Source organism: Tupaia chinensis, unplaced genomic scaffold (genome assembly GCF_000334495.1).
Source record: "Tupaia chinensis unplaced genomic scaffold, TupChi_1.0 Scaffold000192_1, whole genome shotgun sequence".
NCBI lineage: Eukaryota > Metazoa > Chordata > Mammalia > Scandentia > Tupaiidae > Tupaia > Tupaia belangeri.
The window spans coordinates 845,410-863,894 of record NW_006159667.1 but is presented as its reverse complement, the minus strand read 5'-3'; the positions used below and the strand labels follow the sequence as shown (position 1 = coordinate 863,894).

At 42.0% G+C, this 18,485-nt stretch overlaps 1 protein-coding gene across 1 annotated transcript in view; it reads left to right on the top strand.

Moving 5' to 3' along the window:
• Positions 1-18,485, top strand: part of SND1 (staphylococcal nuclease and tudor domain containing 1) — a 510,267-nt gene that overhangs the window by 321,284 nt on the left and 170,498 nt on the right. Inside the window, exon 15 of the mRNA XM_006146865.3 lies at positions 4,561-4,702. Coding sequence (XP_006146927.1) covers positions 4,561-4,702 — 142 coding nt within the window. The remainder of the gene's footprint in view (positions 1-4,560; positions 4,703-18,485) is intronic.

The following is an 18,485-nucleotide window of genomic DNA, read 5'->3' as shown; positions in this document are numbered from 1 at the left end:
AGATCTGAACCTGGTGGATTTCTGTCTTTCTCTCTCTCTCTCTCTCTCTCTCTCTCTCTCTCTGGTCAAATTGAAATAAACAAATAAATAAATAAAGTTAAATAAAATAATTCTTAAAGAAAGACATGTTTGATAGTACCTTGAAATGAGCATCCTGTTAAACAAGTCATTATCTCTCTAAATCAACGCCTTTATCTGTAAAATTATATTTGGGAGCTAAAATTTTCTGAAAAAAAAAATCTTTAATTTCTTCCTTTTCTTTTTAAAGAATTATTTTATTTAACTTTATTTATTTATTTATTTTTAAACTTGACCAGAGAAGGACAAGGTACAGGGGAGTGAGAAAGCAAGCTGCCAGGTCCAGGACTGGAACCACAGTTGGCCATGCGGAAGTCCAATGTCCTTAACCACCATGCCACCTGCCAGCCCCAATTTCCTCTATTTCAAGTTGACATAAAATGTATACATTTATCTTATATACCATGTTTAATGTATATTGTAGATTGGGTAAATCCAGCTGATTAACGAAGTCATTTACATAATTATCCATTTTATTATATGAATGCTTAACATCTTTTTTATTAGCAAGTTTTAAGAATATATTATATCATCATTAACTGTAGTCACCATGCTGTCCCACAGATCTCTTGAACTTATTCCTCCTATCTAAAAATAAATACGTATTCTTGACTAAACTCTTCTTCCTTTCTAACAACCCTAGCACCTGGTAACCACCATTCTCCACTCTACTTCTGTGAGACCCACTTTGCTAGATTCTGCATGAATGAGATCATGTCTTTCTATGCCTGGCTATTTCACTTTACATAATGTCCTCCAGATTCTTCCATATTGTCTCAAGTAGTTGGATTTCCTTCTTTTTATGGCTGAACAGTACTTCATTGTGTATATAAACCACATTGTCTTTATTCATTCTTTTGTTGATGGACACTCTATCTTGACTATTGTAAATAGTGCTGAAATAAATATGGCAGTGCAGATTTCTTCCCAGCATACTAATTTTATTTCCTTTGGATATAGACCCAAGTAGTAGGATTGCTGGATCAGAATGTTTTTGTCATAGGGCGCATGTGCTCACCAGAGAGAGACAGAAAGCTGGAAAGTGAGAAATCATAATTCCTCTAGCTGGAATGACCATGCCACAGTTCCTTCTCCTCATTCTCTTCAATTTTACTATGTCTCAGTGAGTCCTGCTTTAGGACTTCTGGAGTAGAATTAAAAACATCATGTTAATGACGTCTGTTGAACTTCTTCACTGTACTGTCCTTTAGAGCTCGTGGCATCTTCCCCCTCATAGTGCCTAAAATGGTATCTGTTATTATAATTTCTTCCTTATAATCTTGCTTTCTCTCATTTCCCTTTCTCCTGTTAACCTTAGAAATGAGCATAAGACACCAAAGCACAGACCAAAGCATGCACGTTGCTTTACTTGCACAGATTCTTTGGAAGGCAAATTACTTTGCCACAGTCAGTCAATTTGATGCTAATAAAATCAGAATTCCTAAAATAAATAACTTCTATGGCTAAATTAGCAGGGAATGATTTATGGCTGCATCACCTTAGGAAACTTGCCGATCTTCCTTACGAATCTTTTCATTTGAGCCACTGAAACAATATTAAAGGTTTTAAGAATTTTTGTATTGAAAAGGAACATGTCAAGCAAAGTCATGCTTGAGATGACAAGAAAGACAGACATCATTGTGTGGCTGTGACTGAGATTTAAAGGAGCCGACATCTTTTAGTTATTCTATTCGATTTAATTGACTGTATAAGAACTTTTCGTTGTTAACATTCTATCAACCTGAATGAGGCGTCCATCTCTTCTTTCTTAATACATGGTCCATGGGGTATATCATCTTGTCCAAGCCTTTGAAACACTGGCCTAAAGAACATGTGAAGCTCATTGTCTTAATCTTATAATTTTGTATCTGGAAATAAACATAGCCAGTTCTTGTAGGCTTTTAAAATTTGCTTGCATGGGACCAGCAGTTAGCATAATGGCTGTGTCGCTGGACTCCCATGTAGTCGACCATGGTTTGCGTTCCGGACCCGGTGGCTTAAAACTCATGCCGGGCGCGTGTGCATGCGTGCCCAAGATCCCGAGAGGAGAATGGAGGAGAAGGGATTGCGGCGTGGCCATCCCCCCTGGGGGGGTGATTTCTCGCTTTCTGTCTCTCTGTCTCTCTGTCTTGTGAGCCCACGTGCCCTATGGCAAAAACCTCTCCAAAAAAAGAAAAAAAAATTTGCTTGCATGCTTTCCATTTTTGATGGTTTTTACGTCTAACTTTTCCATAACTAATGGCATGTCACTGTCTTGACCATTTTCCCATATGTCATTTCTATGATAGGGCTGTTGATGTGTAAGTTAAGACTTAGGAGTCAGGAATATCTGTTGATTTTTATCACCTGGATAGCAGTATGGGCCCTTTGATTCTCCTTGAGTATTTTCAGTCTGAGTTGGTATCACTCTTGATATAGTAGGTAGCAAAAGGGGAGAATAGTCTGCTGCAACTTCCTTCTTTGTGTTTACATTAATGGCATGTGTGTGTGCAATCGCGTGTGTGTGTGTGTGCTGTTGTTATTCCTAAAAGAATATTTTTTTTCAGATAAACACATCCAACAGACAGTAATGAGCAATCGTCTGTTTATAAAAAATATAGATTACTCCAGCCTTGAGGAGAAAGGCCTTTTCTTCAGAGACATTAAGTTGCCTCATGATTTGCAATAATCAATTTGATAATTGCTGTTGACTTACTGGCTCAGCTCATGAATAATGTCCCAGATTTAGACTAGTATGGCAAAAGGATTTTAATCAGGTAGTGCTTTCTCTCCCATGGAGCATTTGTCTTGCTTGACTGTTCTGGACTTCAGCCAACGGTCAGAAAGACATTTTTCCCGCTGTAAATGTATAGTAGAATACGTGTTGGTTAAGTGTTCAGTGAGGGAGTTTCCAGCCCACTAAAGCTCATTGTTACCTTACCTTTTACCAATGTGCCATTCAAGGCACTGAGAATGGATGACTGTCTCTCCTTTTCTCTAAGTACCTGTTTGAAGGGAAGGATGAATCTCATAAATACTGTTTTCACTGGAGCCTACCTCACTGCTTGTGAATGAGGAGCCCTCTTTGGCTGCATGATAAACCCTCACATTCTTGAGGCCTTGATAAATTTTCATTATCTAATATGCATTAATTTAGATACAATAGCTCTGTTGCTAGGAGAAGACAGAGAAACGAAGAGTGTGGCTGAGCGCAGGCTGTTTGTGTCCTAGAAGTCAGGAAAGTGTGCAGAACTTGCTGTCCTCAGAGGGAGTTTGCAGTTCTGCTGGCTGGGCTGAAAACCTCTGAAATTCTGACATCCAGTGACTATTCCCCCAGCATATGCGATGTGATATTTTGATGCTTGCTTACACTATCATCCGTTTAATTAGCTTGAGAGACAAAGAAGATTTGAAGGCCCTTTGCTCCTGTATGGCTGCGAGCGCTGATAGAAATGAGAAATGTCTGTGATTCATACTTTTGGGGGTGGAACTCCATGTATGGACTAGCAATGATGCTTGATGCATAAAAAATAAGTTTAAAAAGTGCTACGTAGTTTTGTGTGTTTTTACTGTTTCTGTAATTACTCATGCTGACATGACGTGGTGTTTGTCTCCAAGGATCTCGTCCTGCTGTTAAAAGTCTCCCTGGGTAGGAGCAGTATGCCCCAGGTACCATCTCATAGAGCAGCAGTTGTCCTGGAGCCCAAAGAAGGCAGGGCCCTTCTCAAGGTTAAGACAGTGAGCTCTCCATCTTACATAACCTATTTAAGAGCGAAGATGAACTACTTTTGGTTTCCTGAGAAATACTTCTAAGGGTTGAATACACAGCCAGGGTTTTACTTTAAAAAAAAAAATGACAATTAAATGTTAAATTATCCTCTATAGAAGGTTAGTGTTGGTCTTCTAGCCCCAGTTTTACATTTTTCCTGTCCCAGAGGAAGATGAAATGATCCCTCTCCAGGCTCTGACCCCATTGTGCAGTATTTAAGCTCAATACAATGGAACTGGATCCCACATGGCCAACTGCAGTTCATATCCCAATCTGGTAACTTGAAAAACATGCCAAGCACATGGTGCCCAGCAAAAATCATGGCAGGATAGAGAAATGGAGAGAAAAGGATTGTGGTGAGACCACAGCCCATTCGGAATTGCTTGCTTTCTCTCACTTTCTGGTGAGCGCACGCACTGACCTTTTTTTGCTATTATTAATGTCATTTTCCCAGTACCCTGCTAGGTCATATATCCTCTGAGAGCTTACCAGAGGAAAGCATCAAGTCAAGGAGAATGTTCTGTAAACTGTTGCTTACCTGTATTTCTTCCGTTAAGATCACACAGATATCATGTCTATATCAGGGTTTCAGAAATGGTTGGTTTTATAGGATTATTTGTTTAACTTCTTAACTTCCTGTGGTCTGCTAGATTTTTGTCCTAAAGCAGAAAGAAGGAAACATTTGCTTAGGTTTCATTACTTTCCAATGATTCTTTTCTTCTTTTCTCCATCAGGATACCCAAAAAGCAAAGCAGTTCCTGCCCTTTCTTCAGCGAGCAGGTCGCTCTGAAGCTATAGTGGAATATGTCTTCAGTGGTTCCCGTCTCAAACTCTATTTGCCAAAGGAAACTTGCCTTATCACCTTCTTGCTTGCAGGTGAGTCTGATGTGTCATGTGTAACTAGAACATTCTCCCTGGAGTTTGTAGGTCATTCTCGGAGGTCACCTGCCTACTTTTCCACAGCTTTTAATTTTTTTTAAGTGAGTTATAAATGGAGAGAAATTATTATTTGTTTAGTTTTTTAGTTTTGCCGTAGGGCATGAGCACTTGCCAAAAAGAGAGAAAGAAAGAAGGTACCCTGCAGATGGGGGATGGTCATGCCATAGTCCTCCCTCCTCCATTCTTCTCTTGGGATCTTGGGCATGCACACACAGGTGCCTGGTGTGTTCCCCAAGCCGTTGGGTCTGGGACTCAACTGCCGAGTTGGTCATGCAGGGTCCAGCCTCCTTCATCACACTGGCTGGCCCTCTTTGCTTGTTAGCCTGTGAGCCCACCTGGGTGCTTAATCTCTCTGTATTTGAGACGGACACACAGTTTCTAGATTTGATCATCCTACAGCTGCAGATGCAGCACTGTACCTTCTTCCTGTGCCTCATTTCCACCAAGCTCAGAGCATCAAATTAGAGTGGCTTAAAAGACAGCACATAACCTCATACAGTGTGAATGAAGGGAATTACAGGCTTGGGACAATAGTAACCATGGACCTCCCATAGCAGGTATTCCTAACTCAAGGTCAGCAGCCAGTTGCCATGTTAGTCACGGGCAGGCCTCAGAGAGGCCGAGACACCCTGCCCTGGTAGCTCCCAGGCAGTGCCATTTGTCACTTTTTTTCCTTCTCAAATGTCATTTGGACCCCAATTCTTTATGAAACCCCAGCTATGATATTACTTTCACAGGCTCCATATCTATAGTATTTCTTGTACTGAGGTTGACTTGCCAGGGCAAACTTCCTTCTTTCTTTGCCGACAGAATATATAATACATCTCTCTTATCCTATCTTTTCTAGTAGCTTAATACTTCACAGGCCAGCAAGACTATGTATGAACTGTACTCTCTGAGCACTTTATATTTATGTATTCAAGGAGCAAACTATTGCATTTCTTCACTGCTAGCAAATTGGCAAGTTATTATTCCCAGTCAGTACATCACAGAGACTCTGGTCTTTGAGCTGAAGCTGTCATTTTACTTCCATACCCGCCAGTCCCCACGGCTCACGCATGCACAGTCACTCACTCACAAAAGACACCCTCCGTTGTGTTCCTATATGCACATGGCCCTCTCTGTGGCTGTCCTGTGGCCTCAGCACTTCTTCTGTTGAATTCTCAAGTAAAATTTGCTATGGGGGAGAAGAAAGGGAACCATGATTACTTTACCCTGCTAGACTGCTTCAGCTTCCTGTTCCTAGAAGGCACTGATAGTTTCTTGTGTGGATAAGGGTCTCCCTGAGGCTCTGACTAAATGGATTGAGTTATGTGAGATAAATCACTCCCTGTACACATGACCATGAAGCTCACTGCTGCTGCCTGGCCGTCACTGCTGGTTTAGGCTCTCTGTCACACTTTAGGAATCTAACGATCAGGATACAGCTCTTCAGGCTTCCTGAAAGGACTCTTCGAAGTGTGACACCAAGCTCAGGGGCAGCTATACAAAGTAGAGCCACAGCCAGTTCACACCTTACAGGAGGCTGCACCCCCATTTCCGTGAATGGGGGTTGCAGTAAACTAAGGGGTGGGGTAGCCAGAGTGAAACTTCTTTCATGGAATCATTTGTGGCCTTTTCTGAAGATTTCTATGAATAGGTAATTCTTAAAAATAATAATAATCTGTACCTGAGAAGTTTTAGAGCTATGAATTCTTGCTACATAGTGTGAGATATATATATTCTGCTCATCCCCTGTAGTAGACCTGAATTTAAAAAAAAAAAAAAAAAACCTCCTTTTGGCAGTGTAGAGCTTTATGCCAAAGGTGAAAAAGAGAAGCAGTATTAATCTTCGTAGAAAACAAAAATTAAAAAAAAAAAAAAAAAAAAAAAAAAAAAAAAAAAAAAAAAAAAACCTCCTTTTGGCAGTGTAGAGCTTTATGCCAAAGGTGAAAAAGAGAAGCAGTATTAATCTTCCTGAGTAACTTGGCTTCAGACCTGTAGGGGAACAGAAACTCTGAAGTTCTGGTTTCTAAACTCAAACCTACCCGAATGGAGCCAGCGCAGAGCATAGACCTGTTTTGGCTGGAGCTTTCCTGCGGAATCCTTCTCATTTTATATTGCTTAGACATAAGCAGTGTGATCACTTGACTCTCCATCAGCCAGTGCCTCTGTGTACTTGGCATTGTTCTAAGCTTAGCAATTCAAAAGGTATTGCCTGAGTTAACTTACATTCCAAAAGATAGATTACACAGAAGCAAACGCATGATAAAAATATAAGCTTTTACATTTTTCTCCTGCCATAGTTTATGTGTTATATTATGCATCTTTTGGTTTCTTTAGAAACCTGGCAAGAGTACAGGACATTAAGTCTTAAGAGAAAGCAGATCTCAGTTTGAATCCTAGCTCTACAGTGTATAAGACATTAGGGAGGTTGTTTACCCTCATCAAGCCTCAGTTTACACTTTTGTTAAACTGGAGATTGTTTCTAAACTCAGGATTGTTGGGAGAATTCATTCAATAAGATGAGTCTAAATCAAACCTGCCCTAATGCAGATTCCCTCACAAAGGTTAGTGTTTTTATGGTGAGAGCTTACCTTGACTCACATGAAATGGCAAGGTCACACAGCAACATGTGTGCACATGACTGTCATAGTGTTGTGGAGATTTTGACATATCTACTCAGGGAAATAAATCCAGAAAGGAGTCTTTGCCAGCCTCCTCCTGACCAACAAGTTCATTGAAAGGAAGGCTCATTGCTTTCTTCTCTGAGACTTCGGAGCATGGAAGTCTGCGTTGTACTAAAACCTTGTCAAAAGAATACACGGGTAAAACATGGTCCTAGGTCTCAGCAAACTCAGGGGAAGACAGACATGTGAACAAATTATAGTGTGAGCACTTGATAAGAGAATGTGCATTGTGCACAAGGTTAGACATAGCAGCAAGAAGGGAGTGATTACTGGGTCATTGGACAAGTCATTACTTATTTTTCTATGTTTTTCTATGCAAAAATGCATCATAACTTTTCTGACACCCAATCATTATTTTGGAGTGACTAGAGAGTGCCTTCCCATGAAGGTGGGATCAGTGCTGAGTTTCAAAGGACAAGGAATAAGAGTCGGCTGTGTTGTGCAAGGGGAGTAAAAGGAGGGACACATTCTAGACAGCGATACCAGCACAGAAAGTATGATATATCTGCATGCATTAGGCAACCATACTTCCTCAGTCGCTGGTAGAATATGAAGAGTAAAAAGAATGGAGAACAGGATGAAGCAGGAGTTAGTCACTCTTTTGGATTATATTGTGGATGAGCAAAGTCACTAAAAGGTTTTGTTTGTTTGTTTTGTTGCCAGAGGGTGTGAGAGAGAGAGATAGGGAGGAAGGAAGGAGAAGCCCCCCCCTCCCCCCCCAAGGAGCATAGTCACTCCAAAATCCCTTCTCTCCCATTTTTCTATCCTCTCAGGTTTGGGGACATGTTCATGCACATATGCTTGGTATGTTTTTCAAGCTATGGAGGCCAAGACTTGAACCATAGTTGGCCTGGGGATCCGACCTCCGATGCACAGCACTTAACCACTGTGCTACAGAGCTAGCCTATCACCGAAAGGTATCAAGCAAGAGAGTGACATGCTGAGACATGGATTAAGGAAGTTCATTTTGTTGTATAGATTGGAACAAATGAGGCAAGAGTATGGGAGAGTAGTTATGAGGCAAGAAGATAGAGGCCTGAAATCCTGCAGTAGAGAAAAATAGAGGGATTTGGAAAAGTATGTAAGAGGTAGACTTGACAGGATTTGGAATGACTTTTGTGGGGATGTCAGGGGTGATGTTGAGTGCAGAGGAAACAATGATGTGTCCCAGTCATGAGCATTTGAGTTGACTGTGATGTCCACAGTCGAGAACAAAAGAAAAGTAGGAGTTGATTTTAGGAACAGACAGTTGGTTTGGTTTTGGGAAACTCAGTATCTGAAGTATCCACAGGTATACTCACACTGGACAGAGATGCCTGGGGAAGATCCTCAGACCAGGGAATCACCAGTGTAAAGGCAGTAGTTAGAACTTGTTTTGGAGTGTGCTATGACTCATATAGGTTAGAAAATGCGGTTGCAGGAATAGAGGGAAAGTCATGAGAGAGTAGTCTTCTGCTAACCAAAGGAGCAAAGCATTATAAGGAGTCAACAGTGTTGTGTTTTACATAAAAAGCAAGTACGTAGGGGCTAGGAGTGGCATGGTATTCAAGGTACTGGATCTCACATGATTGATTCTGTAATTCAAGTCCCTGACCCAGGAGCCTGAAAAACATGCCAGATGTGTGTGTGTGCCCAAAATGCTGAGAGGAGAATGGAGAAGAATTTGCAGCATGACCATCCCTGCTGGGGGTGATTTCTCACTTTCCCTCCTCTGTCTGTCTGTCTGTCTCACTCTCTCTCTCTGGCAAGTGTACTCACATTCTGACAAAAACCTTAAAAAAAAAAAGAAAAGAAAAGAAAGGAGCCCCCCACCCCCATACACAAAAAAAGCAAATAAATATTTAAAAACTAGGAAGTGAATATATACTATTTATCAATTAGTAAGTAGTAGGTGACCTTTGTTATAATGGACAGTTTTAACAGAGTGGAGTTCACTAAAGGCAGATTACAGGCAACTAGGGAATAAATGTGGGACACAGGGAACAGACATCAACTCTGTAAAAGTAATGTGCAAAAGTGAGCACTAAAGGGTCAAGGTGACATTCTAAGGATGTCAGCACCTTGAGTACTTTTAGAGCTGTAATTCTTATTCGAACATCAAGAATGTGGCGCATCTTGTTGGAAAAGCTATTCAGTAACCTATTGTTTTCATAATACCAATTATAGAAAGTAATACTCAACAAAACCTTGGCAAATGAGGATATAAAAAAGACAGAGTGAAAGAGTATCATAGGGAACATGAGTTTTAAGATATTGAGAGTACTAGTTTGAATTCTGAGAAGGAACTTAGAAACAATGCAAGAGGTAATTAATCACATGGTGACCTACAAAAGACAGAGTAAAGGAGATTGGGCCAGCCAGTGGCATGGAGGTTAAGGCATCAGAATCCCACATGGCCAACGGTGGGGTTCGAGTCCCAGACCCAGTAGCTTGAAAATCATACCAGATAGGTGTTCCCAAAAATCCCAAGTGGAGAATGAAGGAGAAGAAATTGTTGCATGGCCAGCCTCTCCGGGAGGTTATTCTTACTTTCCCTGTCTCTATCTCTCTCCCACAAGCACCCACACTTTATAGCAAACTAAATTTTTTAAATAAATACATGAAAAAGATAAAGAACATGGGTGTGGGGGAGTATCTTTGGAGAAGGAAGGGTCTCTTGGTCCTCTGAGACCAGTTCCAAAGCTCAAAGTGAGTGCAGGCACAGAGTTGTTCACTAGGACAGTGATTCTCATGGTAACGCCACACAGCGGTTCATGGTGTGCATGCCACACTGCGTAAAAATGGCTTTCTGTTTGAAATGATGTCTCTCTGCAGCAAGGAGGGAGTTCAGGATTCTCGAGGGGAAAGTCAAGATAATTGTTGAGAGCAGTCCCTTATGTGCTGTTCTCATTAATCCCAGTCTTTTGAGAGCCCTTTGCACTTCAAGGTGGGGTGGACACTTTCCATTTTTATGTGGCCTTTTTTGGGCAGACGGCCCCACAGCTTGATAGGGAGTGGCATTTGGCCCGAGCCAGCTGGCCTCTCTGTCACGGTTCCTGCACCCCTGTATGTGGAACGATTGCTTGGTCAGATGGGATAGCAGGTGGGGCTGGGGCAAGTCAGCTGTAGCTAACAGGTCAGAGCCTCCTGAAAGCTCTTGCCCTTTAGTCCTTTGAGCACCTGGCTTAGGTTTGGTCCGTGAGCAGGTGACCTTATACCATCAAAACGGAGACTGTTCAAGGTCCCTCTGCCTGCTGCTGTGGCCTCCTCCTATGCATGCTTATTTCAGTCCTGGAGGCAGTCACAGTCAGTTCTTGTCCTGAGTTAGCAGGGAAGCCAAGATCCCCGGGCAGCCTGCATTTGTTTAAAAGCATCCTTTTTCCTCATCTAGCATTTAGTGAGCCCCTACGTTTCCTTCCATTAGAGCGAAAGCAGTTTACCCGCAGCCTATTTTTTATTTTCACTTGTCATATGTGTCACATTTTATTTTGGTATCTTGTCTAAAGAGAGACTGAGGCCCATATTTGCTAGTCATTTGGCCCTTGATTCATATTTTTGTTTAATAGCACCAGTGGGCATGGGGTGTGTCCTATTATTATGACCTCTATATTAAATTCCCTTATTTTGAGTTACCTTCTTAGCTGTTGGGTATCAGGGTCGTGCTGCAGGTGCAGTTCTGGAAGTGGTCCTGTCCTGTTGGCTAAACATTGCAGGTATCAAGGTAGCATCTGTAAACTGGATATTTTCTCCCGAACTGGAAGAGAATAATTGAGGTTTCAATGCAAAGTCATCTAAGGAGTCTTATGTCAGATCGTTGGAGTCTGTGGCCAGCTCAGACTGAGTCCACTCTATCTGCATTTTCATGTTCTTAAACGTGATAGAAATAACTATGATGGATTACAGATGAGCCAGGACAAGCAGGGTCAGGGGGACAATCGACGTCAGGCACCTCTCATGGAACTCAGGGTACAAACTGCCTAGAAGACAGCAGCCACTTGGCAGGGGGTTCCCATGTGGATCACAGCAGGTGATGTATAATTAACCAGTTACCTAGTCACTTGAAACAAGACTAGAAAATTAGACTTCTCTGCCTGCCCTTTGGCATTTCTCAATTTTTTTCCTGTCTTTGATTACAGCTTCTCTCTGGAGCTGCATTCTGACAAGGAAGGCAGTGAGAAGGTACTAGGTGTCTGACACTTGACAACGGTTGTAGATTTGTGCACAGTGAACTAAAGGTTGTCTGTGTGTCCTCCCACCCTGAGTGCCTTTGAATAAAGTGCTCCTTTCCTTCTTTCTTTGTAAGGTCTCTTTTCCAGCCAATCCTAGTTGGAATATCAACTACCTGTTTCAGTAGACCAAAAACTTCTAATGAGAGGAAGGGGAGGGAAGGTGAACAGGGATAGCCTCCTCATCTCCTGGCCTCAGGAATGGTGGATCCCCATTGATTACCAGTGCCTAACCAAATTACACAATTAAAGCCAATGTATGTTTAAGTGAGAAATCCCATTCTGCTATCACGGAGGTGCTAATGAATCAGGCTGCTATTGTCGTTGTGTTTGCTGGGTTTCTATCCTTAATTAAGCAATTACAGGGTCTGCTGATACTTATGAATTCCTTTCAGATGCTTTAATTGAATTGCTACTTAATGGATATTTGTAAAGTGGGATATTCTTTCTCTTGGGACTCCCAGTTTGATTCTGTCTCAACTGCCTACCTACTTGCTTTCATTTGGGTCCCATTATTGGAAATGGGCAGCATGACATGTGACTTTTCTAGAGTTGCTCTAGTTCCGTACTTTTAAAGATACCATTATAGGAATTAGGAGAATTCTGTTCTTGTCAGAGATCCTAGAGGTCACTTGTAGAAAAGAATTCACACAATGAACAAGTTTGGAAGCATTTTTTAATGAGGCCAAGATTTTTGCAAACACACAATAAGAAAGGCAGGCAGTCTTGGATAGGTGGATTGTGGGTAGTACATAAATTAACAAGGTAGCTTCTACTCACAAATTGTTTTATACTGTAATGTAGAGGACCATATGAAAAAGTTAAATAAGGAAAAACAAAAGGAGTCATCAAAAGTACAGACAGCATACCATGAGAGTGCAGAGAAAAGAACAATTAATTTGGGAATGGAAGACTTCCCAGGGGAGGTGGCATTTGAACACGCAAGAAGATCTGGAACATTTTCTCTTGGCAGGCTGGGTGTGATCCGTCTAAGCAGAACAACTTTGCCTTTATCAGCTCTCAAGAAAAGGTGCCCAAGAGAAATGGATGTACTCATCAATCTTTCTTCTCTCTGCCTTTCTACTGGTTGTATAAATCTCCTCCTCAGCTCTCCTGCTGGTGCACGTTCGCTGCTTGCCCTCAGCTCCCACTCTGCAGGTTCATTCTCACCCACTAGGCGTGAGGATGAAGTGCAAGCCTCCGATTATCACCTGGTGATCTCCCGTCTTTAGATCATGAATCATCCCCCTGAATGAGCCGCATCTTCCTTGTGGGTCATTTAAGAACATGGTTATTTAATAACTTTTGAAAACCACTGGGCACTGTGCTAGGAATATGAATGCATGATACAGTTCCAGCCTTCGAGCAAAGTATTGTTGTGTCTACTGAAGTGAAAGAATGTGTAGACATGAAGAAGAATATATTTTTTAAAAGGATGAGGGTAGTAAAAACATGCCTTGAATATTATATAAAAGAAAACAACTTGAGTTTCTTTGGGCTGGCGCTGTAGAGCAGCAGATAAGCATTGTGCATGAGAAAGCTGGATCCCACATGGCCCATCTCAGTTCTGATCCCAGCTCCACTGGTTCGGAAAACAGGTCAGGCCTGTGTGTGCCCAAAATCATGACAGGATGTTGAAAGAGAGGAAAAGGAATTCCATATGACCACACCCTATTCCAGGGGTGGTCTCCCTCCCTCCCTCCTTCCCTCTCTTTCTCCTGTCTGTCTGTCATGAGCACACATATCCTCTGACAGTAAAGAAAAAACTCAAGTTTCATTTCACTAAACATTGAGAGTTCATATTGTAATTCTGTCAAAAAGGCTAAATGGTGCCTGGTTCATATACAGAAGAACAGAATTTAGAGAGTTGTGGGACCATGTTCTGCCCAGGTCCATGCATACCTGGAGTGTGGTATCAAGGGACTTCAAAAAATTCTGGGGAATGGAGTTAAAGTACAAGTTTATTTTGATGCAAAGTAATTTGAAATCTATTTATAGATTTGTCATAATACATATTTTCCACAACTTTTTGAACACCCTCCTAGTCCATCTGAGAACCACCCTTTTTGGAGGGACATCTCCCCACTGCAGACCTATCAGAGCAGAGCAAGGTGCCCAGCCTAAAATATCCAAGGACCAGTAGTAGGAGTCAGGAGAGCCTGCCAAGATGCAGTGGTGTGTTTCAGAGTAGAACAGGGATTTGATGTGTTCAGTAGCCACTTTAAAAATTTTCTTGATAAAATGATCAAGAAAAAGATTTGTTCAGCATGGTCTAAGGGCAGCCACAGATCTTAGAGCTAAAGCACTTAAAGGTGAATTCTTGCTCTCCTGCTTCCTAATTAATTATTTCCATCAGACTGGCCTGCTTATCTTAGTGTGATGCTGGTGACCTGGAGGTGAGGGAGACAGCAAGGCCCATATGGCCCTTGCATGCCAGCCTGTCCAGGGGCTCCTGTAACTGAAGGAGAGAGTCCTACAGTGGCACCACCTTCTGTGCAGTCGGTCGGACTGCTGAGGATGGTGTGGCCTCCTAATTAGGGTGATCAGCCCTCACCATCTCAGCTGGGTTTTCTATGCCAGGAAAAGACAGATGTTGATTTATCCTCTGCTATTTCATGGTAGGTCCATCGATTGTCTCTTAATGGGCAAGTCGGTGAGAAGAATCCTTTCCTCCTAAATTCTCTGACTAGTACTTCTACTCTTCTCATCTAAAGCCTTCTACTAGTGCTTTTGACTCTGTTACTTTTGAATTCTAACATAGAAGTGACAATGGAGAAAATATTCTGGCTAGGAACAAGGTCTACCCTGTGCAGAGCTAACGAGACGTACAAAAGGTCAGCCCTGTGAGCTTTTCTCCACACCTTAGTTTTCACTTCCTCCTTCTTCACTCCTCCTTTAAGGTTCCTTCTGAGTCTGTTCAGTTTATTCATACTGCATTCCACCTTATGGCCATGGGAAGCTTATAGAATGTTTCCAGTATCAACTCTTGTCTTTGGTTTTACCCATTCCATTCTTATGGGTTTCCCAGAAGAATACATTTCAGGGCAGATTTTTCATGCCAGCCTCCTGGCATTTCCCAGCAGCCCTGTGGTGGTAACAGCGGCAAGTAGTGGCATCCCTTACTGGGCTCCTCACCACCACCCAGCCTGGGGGAGTCTATTTGGCCAGACTGATAGTAGAATATGGCAGAAGCTGGATACAGGAGAAAGAATAGAAATGGTTTGGTAATTTGAAACTAAAGGGAAATGCTTTGAAATCTGGTAATGGGCAGCCGTAGGGTGAACAGTAAACACTGCCTGTAAGACTTAATCTTGGTTGCTATGGGAACCACCTCTCACATCCCCCTTTCAAACAGATTTGACTGGGTTTAAAAAGTAAATAAAACTGTTCCTCATCATTGAAAAACTGTCTTTGCTCCCTCTCCCAAACTCCTCCAGGTCATTGCTCACCTTGAATTTCATTCAGAAAGTCTTCCTGAGGCTTTGCCAATCAGGTGGGGTGGATTTGACATTGTGCACACTAGATGTTTACTGGGGCAGCTAGCCAGGCACATCCTCCTGTTGGCCCTGTAGGAATTTCACAGATTTTCACTCCTGAGACTGGACAGGACCACTGGCTACTTCCTGACACCCATGCATGTTCTCTGAGGAAGCCCAAAGAGCCACTCGTCATCTCAGTGCCATGGGATCGTTCCCAGACTCAGCGGCAGGGCTGCCAAACACAGACCTAGTAGGAGCAAGAACAGTTCACAGACGTTGCTTTCATTTTTGGAAAGCATCTGACACACAACCACATTCTCTCAGTTGTATTATTCCATCATTAGAGCTTTCTCCCATTTATGTAAATTAGCCACTTAATCCAGACCTTGTAAGTTTTGGGGATGTTTTAGCCAAAGTTGTTTTTCTTCCCTCATGATACTCAGGATAAAGTACCTGAGTATCTACATCACGTATTGCTCCCTGCAAGGTTGGCTTAGAGTCTCTAAAGTGGACTTTGGAGAAAATGTTCCATTCAAACTTTCTGGGTTCCTTGTCATTTTTTCTTATATTTATTATACTCTGTAATGCTTTACAATAACATTCCTGAGTAAACCCTAGCAACTTTCATGCTTACCTTTACTACCCATAGGAAGATACTTACATCAAGTAGTTAATGTACGACTGTTGGAGAAGTTCCCACTTCCCTGCCCCTGTGTGCCTCCTTTTCCTAGGCTTATGCATCTGCCTGTGATTTTTCTAGGGTTAATTTGGGTGTTTTTATTTTTAAATTGGAACATGGTGTCTGTCTCTTCTGTGTGTGTTTTGGATGCAGCTCCTGTGCTAGGCATGCAGTTATTAACTCCACTGATATACCAGTTCGCTCATTAGCATTTGCATTTTAAATTACAAGCTAGAGCAGACGACATTTATGCTATATTTGTACCATTGCCTTCTTCATGAATGATGTTGTATGTGCAGAGAATGCAGAAATAACTCTTCTAAGGCTCTGATGTATTTTAGTCTCCTTTTCTGCAAACTGCTGTTTCTTTTTTACTCTTGATTCTCATTGTTTGACAGGAATTTTTTTCATTCTTTTCCAAGTTTAGGCTTATTTGTGAGTGTTACTGATTGGGAAGTGCTAACGACAGACCAGCCCTTCGCATCAAAATAGGCCTATTACGTAGAGTGGCCATCTTTCCCTTTCACGTGGAGCTCCTCGTAAGCAGCTTGCCTAGATTTGAGAGGAGGGAATTTTCTCCACAGTTTGGTGGGTGGGAGGGAAGACATGGTAACAGATACTTGTTGTTCTTATATTCATGCTCATATCTCTCTTTTTTATAGTTTATTAGTCAGTAGTTATTTATTACCTGTTATTGCTTGGCACAGCAAGGGGAAAAAAAAGAGAAATAATGTATGCCTTCAGGGAGCTTATTTTTAACAAGAAGCATTTAGATTGCATTACAGTAGAGACTACACTTGAATTTTAAAATACCAGGTTAGAGGTAGGATACTTACATGAGAGTTGCCAGGTGTTAAGTCCTCTTGGGGCAGCTACTGTTCTTGGCAGATAACTTCTGCATCAGGATCCTAAGAACCAAATCAAAACTCACAGTCATAGGTCAGTGACCTGTGATTGGAGCCTTCCTGGACTTGCCAGACTCTACCTTTGGTCTGTTTCTGGCAGCCGATTAGGGACAGAAAGCAAACTCTAGTAGGATGGTCTATGTTCATGCCGTTGTGCTTTTCTTCTAGGATCTCTAAGTTTGGTTCTCTTAAGTTCTGTTGCAAGAATCCTTCCTATTGGTGAATTCTGACTTTTAAAACGTAACTTGAAAATCCAGTGAATTTATGGGACCAGCAGTTAGCGTAATGGCTATGTCGCTGGACTCCCACATAGTCGACCGCAGTTCGCGTCCCGGACCCAGTGGCTTAAAACTCACACCGGGCGCGTGTGCGTGCAGGCCCAAGATCCCGAGAGGAGAATGGAGGAAAAGGGATTGCAGCGTGGCCATCCCCCCTGGGGGGGGTGATTTCTTGCTTTCTGTCTCTCTGTCTTTCTCAGTCTGTCTGGCGAGCGCACGTGCCCTATAGCAAAAACCTCTCCCAAAAAAAAGAAAAAGAAAATCCAGTGAATTTATACAATAGATGTGCTTTCTGGGCAGGCAAACAAAAATTCTACAGTAGATATAAACTAAGATTATTTCTCCACCTCCTCACTAAGTTTTCTACCATAATCCTTATTCTGCTAATTAATGAGCTGCTGGAATAACCAAGGGATGAAGTTGCATTTGACGCTGATGACATATTGATCCAGAACCTCATCCCTTCTAGGCATCCCACTGCATATCATACATTAATGAAAGACATGGCATGGTATGGGATAATAGCATTCTAAGCCTACTCTCATGTTGGCCCATTTTATGCTATGAAGTTTTCCTCATTATATACACTGTCATATCATAGTCACTCCTTATTCCCAGGGAATAGTCTGTTAGAATGAGTGGGGTGGGAGAGGGTATTGGTCGCTTTTGTTGCTTCAAGAGAGTAATTTTCAACTGTGCAAGTTCACAATCTGCATTCTTCATGTTTGATGCAACTTTGCATATTTCCTCTTGAGTCTATGAATTTCTATTGTAATGATTTCTTGTTCTGGAAAGTTCTTTGAGAAACCCACACTCATCACTACAAACATTTTTTCAAGTCAGCTCTCCAAATGGGATCTGTAGTCATGGGATCAACCCCTGCACTGAAATATGGTTCCTCACCTCTTCACAGTAGTTCATGTCCACTAACAAAAGCACTCATGAAGTTCTTTTGAAATGTATGAAACAAGACAAAACTGATAAAGGATTATTACCTACCTCTGTATTTCTTCCATTGAGAAGATCCATGGCACACTCAGGACCTGCCATGATTTTTTGTGGTTGCCATGAGCTTTAATCACCAGATATGGACCTCTGTGTCTTAGCCTTTGGCTTCTTTTGTCCTCTGTGTTTGTTAACTGGCAAAACTGTATTCTAGAAGCTAAAAGCTGTTCTTACTAGGGCAAGCCTAGGGATCCTGGAAGAGATGAGAAAGTCCCTGAGACTTCAGAGTGGTAAGGCACAGCAGGAGATACAGTTGGATGGTGTCACCTGTGCAGTCAGATGAAGGTCACTTTGGGTGGTGTGGCAGCAGACATCTTGATGGTGCTCGGAATGTTCACTGAGTAGTATTTATAAAATGCCCCTTTAACGATGTTGATGAAAGCAGTTGAGACAAACAGCTCGCTAAAGAGCTGTGAAGTCCCACAGAATCTTTCATTTTTTCTTCACATTCATTGCCCAGGTGAAGGGCTACTTGATGCCAGTCACTGCCCATCCTGCTG